The sequence below is a fragment of the Bufo bufo genome, chromosome 3, assembly GCF_905171765.1.
Source record: "Bufo bufo chromosome 3, aBufBuf1.1, whole genome shotgun sequence".
In the NCBI taxonomy this organism is placed as follows: Eukaryota; Metazoa; Chordata; class Amphibia; order Anura; family Bufonidae; genus Bufo; species Bufo bufo.
Window position 1 is genome coordinate 34,864,570 of NC_053391.1, and position 10,842 is coordinate 34,875,411.

At 46.8% G+C, this 10,842-nt stretch overlaps 1 protein-coding gene across 1 annotated transcript in view; it reads right to left on the minus strand.

The window, feature by feature from the left end:
- The window catches only part of FAM3B (FAM3 metabolism regulating signaling molecule B), an 88,036-nt gene extending 77,986 nt beyond the window's left edge, over positions 1-10,050 (minus strand). The window contains exon 1 of the mRNA XM_040423075.1: positions 9,936-10,050. Within this exon, the coding sequence (XP_040279009.1) occupies positions 9,936-10,011 (76 nt within the window). The 5' untranslated portion in view covers positions 10,012-10,050. The remainder of the gene's footprint in view (positions 1-9,935) is intronic.
- Positions 10,051-10,842: the final 792 nt, after the last annotated feature.

Genomic DNA, 10,842 nt, shown 5'->3' on the forward strand with positions numbered 1-10,842 from the left:
GTTTCACTGGTAAAAATAAATAATTGAAATGGGTATATATTTGTTTTTTGTTAAGTTGCCTAATAATTATGCACAGTAATAGTCACCTGCACACACAGATATCCCCCTAAAATCGCTAAAACTAAAAACAAACTAAAAACTACTTCCAAAAATATTCAGCTTTGATATTAATGAGTTTTTTGGGTTCATTGAGAACATGGTTGTTGTTCAATAATAAAATTAATCCTCAAAAATACAACTTGCCTAATAATTCTGCACTCCCTGTATGTATGTATGTGTGTATATGTATGTATGTATGTATGTGTGTATATGTATCTATGTTCCGCAATCACTCAAAAACGCAACCATCTATTTCAACGAAACTTGGAAACTTGGTATACACATCCCTTGCTACCTGGAAATAAATCTTGTGGGGGTCTCAGCTCTCTAGGACGTACCGTTCCTGAGATATTCCCAAAAAATGACCTGCATTAGCCAATACAATCCTGCAAGTCTTTCTCTTCAAATCCCAACTGCCATACACACGGTCACATGTCCCTTATCAGCCAATAGAAGCTTGCAGGCTCTTAGTCCCCACATACACACAGCTTTACTCCAGGTTTCCATAACAACCCAGCCACGACACGATGTCGCACGACAATTTTTATAATGATAGTCTATGGTGTTGCACTGCGATGCAGAAAAATCCATCTTTAAAAAAATTGTTGCGCGACACATGTCGTCATGTAGCCCTGGCCTTAAAGGGGCAGGGCGCTGTGGAGGTCACTGTGGAGGTCACGTTCACTCTGGATGTTACTGTTAAGGGGGCAGGGGCCACTATTAAAGGGGCAACTGCTGTGGGGGTCACTGTGAAGGCAGCAGGGTACTGTGGAGGCCACTGTTGGGGGGGCGGGCCCCTGTGGAGGTCACTGTCAAGGGAGTAGGGTGCTGTAAAACTCACTGTTAAAGGGGCGGGCTGCTGTGAAGGTCAAAGTTAAGGGGATGGGCTGCTGTGGAGGTCCTACTTTAAAGTGGCGGGGCACTGTGGGGGGGTCAGTGTTAAGGGGGCGAGGTGCTGTAGAGGTCACTGTTAGGCCTCTTTCACACGGGCGTGTCCGGATTAGGTCCGGATGCGTCCGGGTGCATTGCGGCAAACTCGCGCTAGTAGGTACGCAAATGCAGTCAGTTTTGACTGCAATTGCGTTCTGTTGTTCAGTTTTTATCATCAGCTCCCCCATCCCGATCGTCTCCTAGCAACCGTGCGTGATTTTCACGCACCCCCATTCACTTCTATGGGGTCTGCGTTGCGTGAAAAACGCAGAATATAGAACATGCTGCGATTTTCACGCAACGCACAAGTGATGCGTTAAAATCACCGCTCATGTGCACAGCCCCATAGAAGTGAATGGGTCCGGATTCAGTGCGGGTGCAATGCGTTCACTTCACGCATCGCACCCGCGCGGAAAACTCGCCCGTGTGAAAGGGGACTTATGGGGGATATTGTCGTTATCTTTTAACGACACACACAAACATTAAATGAAATAGATTAAATATACCTGTGCGAAGCCGGTTCCTTCTGCTAGTGATATATATACAGTCAGGTCCATAAATATTGGGACATCAACACAATTCTAACATTTTTGGCTCTATACACCACCACAATGGGTTTAAAATGAAATGAACAAGATGTGCTTTAACTGCAGACTGTCAGCTGTAATTTGAGGGAATTTACATCCAAATCAGGTGAACGGTGAAGGAATTACAACAGTTTGCATATGTGCCTCCTACTTGTTAAGGGACCAAAAGTAATGGGACAGTTGGTTTCTCCGCTGTTCCATGGCCAGGTGTGTGTTATTCCCTCATTATCCCAATTACAATGAGCAGATAAAAGGTCCAGAGTTCATTTCAAGTGTGTTATTTGCATTTGGAATCTGTTGCTGCCAACTCTCAAGATTAGATCCAAAGAGCTGTCACTATCAGTGAAGCAAGCCATCATTAGGTTGAAAAAACACAACAAACCCATCAGAGAGATAGCAAAAACATTAGGAGTGGCCAAAACAACTATTTGGAACATTCTTAAAAAGAAGGAACGCACCGTTGAGCTCAGCAACACCAAAAGACCCGTAAGACCACGGAAAACAACTGTGGTGGATGACCGAAGAATTCTTTTTCTGGTGAAGAAAACACCCTTCACAACAGTTGGCAAGATCAAGAACACTCTCCAGGAGGTAGGTGTATGTGTGTCAAAGTCAACAACCAAGAGAAGACTTCACCAGAGTGAATACAGAGGGTTCACCACAAGATGTAAACCATTGGTGAGCCTCAAAAACAGGAAGGCCAGATTAGAGTTTGCCAAACGACATCTAAAAAAGCCTTCACAGTTCTGGAACAACATCCTATGGACAGATGAGACCAAGATCAACTTGTACCAGAGTGATTGGAAGAGAAGAGTATGGAGAAGGAAAGGAACTGCTCATGATCCTAAGCATACCACCTCATCAGTGAAGCATAGTAGTGGTAGAGTCATGGCGTGGGCATGTATGGCTGCCAATGGAACTGGTTCTCTTGTATTTATTGATGATGTGACTGCTGACAAAAGCAGCAGGATGAATTGTGAAGTGTTTCGGGCAATATTATCTGCTCATATTCAGCCAAATGCTTCAGAACTCATTGGACGGTGCTTCACAGTGCAGATGGACAATGACCCAAAGCATACTGCAAAAGCAACCAAAGAGTTTTTTAAGGAAAAGAAGTGGAATGTTCTGCAATGGCCAAGTCAATCACCTGACCTGAATCTGATTGAGCATGCATTTCACTTGCTGAAGACAAAACTGAAGGGAAAATGCCCTAAGAACAAGCAGGAACTGAAGACAGTTGCAGTAGAGGCCTGACAGAGCATCACCAGGGATGAAACCCAGCGTCTGGGGATGTCTATGCGTTCCAGACTTCAGGCTGTAATTGACTGCAAAGGATTTGCAACCAAGTATTAAAAAGTGAAAGTTTGATTTATGATTATTATTCTGTCCCATTACTTTTGGTCCCTTAACAAGTAGGAGGCACATATGCAAACTGTTGTAATTCCTGCACCGTTCACCTGATTTGGATGTAAATACCCTCAAATTAAAGCTGACAGTCTGCAGGTAAAGCACATCTTGTTCGTTTCATTACAAATCCATTGTGGTGGTGTATAGAGCCAAAAATGTTAGAATTGTGTCAATGTCCCAATATTTATGGACCTGACTGTATATAGACCTCTCGACTAGATTTTACCGTTTCTGAAGAATTACTTCATAGCTGTCAGGATTATTATTGGCACGCCCCGGGCGTCAATGTGAAACACTGTAGCAAGATCTACAAACATCACAAAAATTAGATACAACCTCTAAGAGATATCTATCGATCTGAATTATAAACCAATACGATAGATGAGGGTGAACACACCGGTAGCTAAAACCCTATAGAAAAATATACACCAGTAACTTCATATATATTTATATATAACCAATATTATAGAATTTAGCCCAGTTGCAAAAATATCAGGACCTTAAAATGGACAAATGAAGAATTTTTAAAAGGGCTTTTCCAAGCGTAACAGAGACAGCACGCCCGTCCCCGCTCCACCCCGATTATAATTACCTCACTAGCTTTCCAAGTGTACTACATCACACATTTTTACATAGGGCGATTTAAGCTCTTTAGGACACAGGGCATACAGGTACGCCCTGATGTCCTGGTACTTAAGGACACAGGGCGTATCTGTACGCCCTGTGTATTTCCGGTCACCGCCGCGCGGCGGGCGGTGATCGGAACCCGATGCCTGCTCAAATCATTGAGCAGGCACCTGGGGCCACTTCACCGGGGGGTCCTGTGACCCCCCGTATATGCGATCGTAGCAAACCGCAGGTCAATTCAGACCTGCGGTTTGCTGCATTTCCGGGTTATTCGAGTCTCTGAGGACCCGATAACCCGGAACAGGATGGTGATCGGTGGTGTGATTTTACCCCGCCAATCACCATCCTGCGATCCTGAGAGGTGATGTGACATCACCTCTCAGGATCGCCTCTGATTGGTAGGTGGGCGGGGAGCGCGACGTTCAAATCTTGGCAACGCTCCTCTCCTCCTCCTTTTGTGTCCGGGGAGCAGAGGAGAGAGGAGCGCTGCCACTGCACATGTGGATCTCAGCCAGCAGCACCCAATCTGTGCCCCAGCACCCGATCTGTGCCCCAGCACCCCTCATCTGATCAGCCAGGTAATTAGGGAAAGGCTAGGGAAAGGTTGGGCTAGGCAGGGAGATAAAAGGCAAAGTTAGTGGGAAAAAAAAACTTTGATTGCATCACCCTAAATAGCGTGTCTGGGCTCCACAGCACAGCTGTGTGACCCTAGACCCCGCAGGGGTGCTGCCGCTTGCCCCCCTGCCCCCCCCCCCAACTTTTTTGGGGCGCAGCCAGTTTTTTTATTTATTTTTTGTGTGCATCGCGGACTGTGGCCGGCACTCTTAGCGTCTGGCCACTGTTAGCGCATCGCGCACCCCACCGCTGATCAACTTCGGACGGTTGATCAGCTGTTTTTTTTTTTTTTTTTAAATGTAAATTTTCAAATTTTCAAATTTTTTCCCCTTTTTTTAGTTAGTCTTTTATTTTATTTTTCTGTTAGTTTTAGGGATAAGTACGTGAACACCCGTTCCCCCACGCACACTGAATAAAGATTTACACGCACACACACACGCAGACACACACTCCCCTATGGCCCGCCGGATGTTCTCGGCCGAGGAGGCATACGCCCAGCTTGCCTCTGAGTCCGAGAGTCCTAGTGAGGACGAGGATGACCCCACTTTCCTGTTGTCATCCGCGTCCTCCTCATCATCTAGCGATGATGATGAGCCCCCAAGGCGGCGGAGACGCCGCCAGGCGGAGCAAGGGAACCGCCATGCTAGGGACCCTGGGGCCCACCCTAGTACGAGCAGCTCTGGGGCTCGTACTAGTTTTCCGGCCCACCAGTTAAATCTACCGGAGCCCCCTGCCGGTGAACTTGTCTGGTATACCCTAGAGAGATTTAAGTCCGTGATTCCTGATTTTGTAGGCCAACCAGGAATCCAGATTCCCACAGTGGGCTTCACTGAATATGACTTTTTTAGTCTTTTTTTCAGTGACCACTTTGTGAATCTGATGGTAGAGCAGACGAATCTGTACGCCCAACAGTTTTTTGCTCAACACCCGGGCTCCTTTTTGGCTAGGCCCGGTGGCTGGACCCCGGTCAGTGCAGCCGAGATGAGGACGTTTTGGGGCCTCGTGCTGCACTTGGGGCTGGTCAAGAAACCCAGTGTCAGGCATTACTGTAGTGGGGACGTCCTCTACCAGACCCCACTCTACTGTATGGCCATGACACGTACCCGGTTTGAGGCCATCCGGAAATGCCTGCATTATTCAGATAATGCAGCATGTCCCCCCCAAGGTGATCCTGCCTATGACCGCCTGTACAAAATCAGGCCGGTCATCGATCACTTTGGGGCCAAATTTGTACAGGCCTATGTACCTGGAAGAGAGGTCGCGGTTGATGAGTCTCTCATTGCGTTCAAGGGGAGACTCATTTTCCGCCAGTATGTTCCCTCCAAGCGGGCGAGGTATGGCGTGAAGCTGTACAAACTTTGTGAGAGTACCTCAGGGTACACTTACAAGTTTCGTGTTTACGAGGGGCGAGATTACCGTATTCAACCCCCAGAATGTCCCCCCACTCTGGGTGTTAGCGGGAAACTTGTGTGGGACCTTATGCACCCACTGCTAGATAAGGGTTACCACCTGTACGTGGATAACTTTTATACTAGTATCCCCTTGTTCCGGTCCCTCGCCGCCAGATCCACATCCGCTTGTGGGACCGTGTGGAAAAATCAACGCGGCCTCCCTGCCCACCCCCTCCAGGTACCTATCCCCAGGGGTGAGACCCGTGCCCTTACCAGTGGAAACCTGTTGCTGGTCAGATATAAGGACAAGAGGGATGTCCTTGTACTGTCCACAATTCACAGTAACGGCATCACCCCTGTCCCTGTGCGAGGTACCGCGGCAACGGTCTTTAAGCCTGATTGTATCGTCGACTACAATCGGTATATGGGAGGAGTTGATCTCTCTGATCAAGTCCTCAAGCCATATAATGCCATGCGCAAAACTCGTCATGGTACAAAAAAGTTGCGGTCTACTTGGTGCAGGTTGCCTTGTACAACTCTTTTGTGCTGTCCCGGAGCGCTGGCAACACAGGGACATTCCTTCAGTTCTATGAGGTAGTCCTCAAGGCCCTGATCTTTTCTGACCGGGAAAGAGCAGGCCGGAGTACCTCGGGAACTGGAGGCGCCCGGATCGTCCCTGGCCAACACTTTCCAGGTGTGGTCCCCCATAATGAAAAGAAGGGACGGACCCCCAAAAAAGTGCAGAGTGTGTCGCAGGAGGGGGCTACGGAAGGACACCACTACTCAGTGCGACACGTGCCCCGATCATCCGGGCCTCTGCATTGACGGTTGCTTCAGGGAGTACCACACTTCCATGGAGTACTAAATTTATATCCCAATTTAGCCGCTGACTATCGGATAAAAAAAACTAGTTCTCAGACCTGAGACACTAAAACTAAAAAATACATTTTTCAAAAATATTTAGTAAAACTAAAATAAATAAAAAAGTAGACTTATTAGGTATCGCCGCGTCCGTAAGAATCTGCTCTATAAATCCCCCCCCCCAACCCCTCAGATGAACACGGTAAAAAAGAAAAAAAAGTGCAAAAAAATGTATTTTTTTGTCACCTTACATCACAAAAATTGAAATAGCAAGCAATCAAAAAGTCATATGCCCCCCAAAATAGCGCCAATAAAACCGTCCTATCATCCCGCAAAATGAGCCCCTACATAAGCTAATCGGCTAAAAACAAAAACAAAAAATGACTCTTAGACTATGGAGATACTAAAATGTTTTTTTTTCTTGATAAAAAGATAATATAGTGTAAAACATAAATAAATAAATAAATAAATATAGACATATTAGCTTTCGCCACCTCCGTAAGAATCTGCTCAATAAAAATACCCCCCCAACCCCTCAGATGAACACGGTAAAAAATAAAAACGGTGCCAAAAAAGCAATTTTTTGGCAAATTTTCCATGTTAATCCGTTTTTTTCCACTAACAAAGCAAGGGTTAACAGCCAAACAAAACTTAATGTTTATTACCCTCATACCGCAGTTTACAGAAACACCCCATATGGGGTCGTAAACTGCTGTATGACCAAACGGCAGGGCGCAGAAGGAAAGGAACGTCGTATGGTTTCTGGAAGGCAGATTTTGATGGCCTTTTTTTTTGACACCATGTCCCATTTGAAGCCCCCCTGATGCACCCCTAGAGTAAAAACTCCATAAAAGCGACCCCATCTAAGAAACTACACCCCTCAAGGTATCCAAAACTGATTTTACAAACGTCATTAACCCTTTAGGTGTTCCACAAGAGTTATTGGCAAATGGAGATGAAATTTCAGAATTTCTATTTCTGGTAACCTTGCCTCACAAAAATGTAATATAGATAAACCAAAAATAATATGTACCCTAAAAATAGTCCCAACAAAACTGCCACCTTATCCCGTAGTTTCCAAAAAGGGGTCACTTTTATGGAGTTTCTACTCTAGGGGTGCATCAGGGGGGCTTCAAATGGGACATAGTGTAAATAAACCAGTCCAGCAAAATCTGCCTTCCAAAAACCATTCGGCGCACCTTTCCCTCTACGCCCTACCGTGTGCCCGTACAGTCGTTTACGGCCACATATGGGCTGTTCCCGCAAACTACAGAATCGGGGCAATAAATATAGCATTTTGTTTGGCTTTTAACCCTTGCTTTGTTACTGGAAAAAATGGATTCAAATGAAATTTGAGAATTAAAATATTTTGGCAAATTTTCCATCTCCATTTGCCAATAACTCTTGTGCAACACCTAAAGGGTTAACAAAGTTTGTAAAATCAGTTTTGAATACCTTGAGGGGTATAGTTTCTTAGATGGTGTCACTTTTATGGAGTTTCTACTTTAGGGGTGCATCAGGGGGGCTTCAAATAGGAAATGGTGTAAAAAAAACCAGTCCAGCAAAATCGGCCTTCTAAAACCATACGGCGCACCTTTCCCTCTACCCCCTACTGTGTGCCAGTACAGTAGTTTACGGCCACATATGGGGTGTTTCTGCAAACTACAGAATCGGGGCAATAAATATAGCATTTTGTTTGGCTGTTAACCCTTATTCGGATCTCTGTACAAGAGAAATGGATCAGCACAGATGATTGGAGCCGCAGATCTGACACCTTATCAGAAGGCGTGCAGTGATCTGTGAGGTGCAGGGCCTCCGGTTGTCAGCCAGTCTGACATTAGTACCTGCTGTTAGGGTTAATGAGCAGTTCATGGAGCGAGGCCAACAGGATGTGCCCGGAGACGGGGCTTTTATAGCTGCATCACACCATTTATAAGCCATGGACTACGTACAAAGCAGTGACCCTGACCCTCTACTAAACTGTAGTCAGGGGATGCAAAGCCGCAGCAGAATTACAGAATCCATAGGCAACTGTCTAGCAGTGTCCTGATCTTCTACCCCCATGCTTTACACTACAGCTCTGCTTGGCTGCTATGAATGAACAGAAGATTCAGATTAAGGGCTCGTGCACACAACCGTACTGGCTCAGTGCCTGTGCTGCGGACCGCAAATAGGGGTCCGCAATACATGGGCGCCACCCGTGTGTACTCACATTGACTTGAATGGGTCCGCGATCCGCAACATACGGCGAAAGATGGAACATCTTCTATATTTTTGTGCGGAGGCACGGACCTGAGAGCCCACGGAAGAGCTTCATAACTTGAAGTCCTATCTTCGGTTGTATCTAGCGGATCGCAGAGCCATTCAAGTCAATGGGTCCGCAGCGCAGCGCGGAGTGCACATTATGGGCGGTGCCCGTGGGCGGCAATATGGCCACTGAGCCAGTACCGTCCTGTGCATGAGCCCTAAGAGGACGCTTCCATTCTAGCAAAAAAATGGGGGCGACTGGTTTACTTATAAAGGTCCTGACAACTATATTGTAGCTGCCGGCAGCGCAGGTCATGGTCCTAAATTCTGAAACCATCCTGCGCTGCCACAGGAAAGACACCGGACCCCAGTCACCCCATGTCTGTGGTATGTACCATGTAGATGTGTAAACATGTACAGTACACGGATCACACATGACACATGCTATATAGTATGTACAGTACATGGATCACACATGATATATAGTATGTAGAGTATATACAGTAGATCCGATACATGCAGTAGATCACACAGTACATACAGTAGATCACACAAGATACAGTAGATCCCACATGGTACATAGAGTAGATCACACAGGATACAGTAGATCACACATGGTACAGTAGATCACACATAGTACATAGAGTAGATCACACAGTACACACAGTAGATCACACATGATACAGTACATCACACAGGATACATAGAGTAGATCACACATGGTACATAGAGTAGATCACACAGGATACAGTAGATCACACACAGTACATACAGTAGATCACACAGGATACATAGAGTAGATCACACAGTACACACAGTACATCACACAGGATACATGCAGTACATACACTAGATCACACAGTACATACACTAGATCCCACAGTACATACAGTAGATCGCACAGGATACAGTAGATCACACACAGTACATAGAGTAGATCACACAGCACATACAGTAGATCGCACAGGATACAGTAGATCACACACAGTACATACAGTAGATCACACATGGTACATAGAGTAGATCACACAGTACACACAGTACATCACACAGGATACATGCAGTACATACACTAGATCACACAGTACATACACTAGATCCCACAGTACATACAGTAGATCACACAGGATACAGTAGATCACACACAGTACATAGAGTAGATCACACTTACTTGCGGACAGGAACCTGTAGTTCACCATGGCTGTGAGCAGCAGGGCACAGGTGAGCAGTGAGGAGAGTCTGCGCATGCTCCGTGCACACTCCCTGCCGCTCTTCCCTCTCCACACCCCGGAGTGACAGGTCTGACAGCTTGTGCTGGGGACAATGCAGGTGTCACCTCCTCCTGGATACCAGAGGCTGCCTGGCCCGAATCTGTTCCTAGCGACATACCTAACCAGGGAGTTCCAGGGGCCCCAGTCACATGTAAGGGGAGGGGGCCACAGCTGACGTCCACAAGCAGTGGCAGAGCACCCCCTCCCTCTCTAGTTTTGGGGGCCCTATAGGGGGCTGTATAGCGGCAGCAGACGCAGTACATGTACATCAGCCCTTATAGTTCACCCTGTAACTACCCAAGAGTCCAAGACCCCTTCACTCCTCACTGTACCTATAGTGAGTGCCGAGGGGGGGGATAGGGGAATATATGACCCCCGGTATTAGGGCTCATTCACACGAGCGAGCGTGCCCCGTACAAATAGCGGTCAGCAGTGCACACGGCTGGTGCCTGTATATTGCGACCCGCGGTTTGCAGCCCGCAATTCGGGCAGAGTCGCATGAATGAGCCCTTAGGCCTCTTGCACACGGCGGTATGGCTTTTTCAGTGTTTTGCGGTCCGCAAAAAACGGATCCGCCAAAAAATATGCATTCCGTGTGCATTCCGTTTTTTGCAAAACAGAACAGCTGGCCCCTGGGTTCACACCTGAGCTTACTCTGTATGCGCTCTTGACAGACATTTCTATCGGGCGTTTACATACGCGCGAGGAAACAAGCAAACGCCCATTGTCGCGCGTTCCCGGTAAGTCTATGTGCGGGAACGCGCGACAATACACCCCAAAGAAGCTCCTGTACTTCTTGGGGCGTAG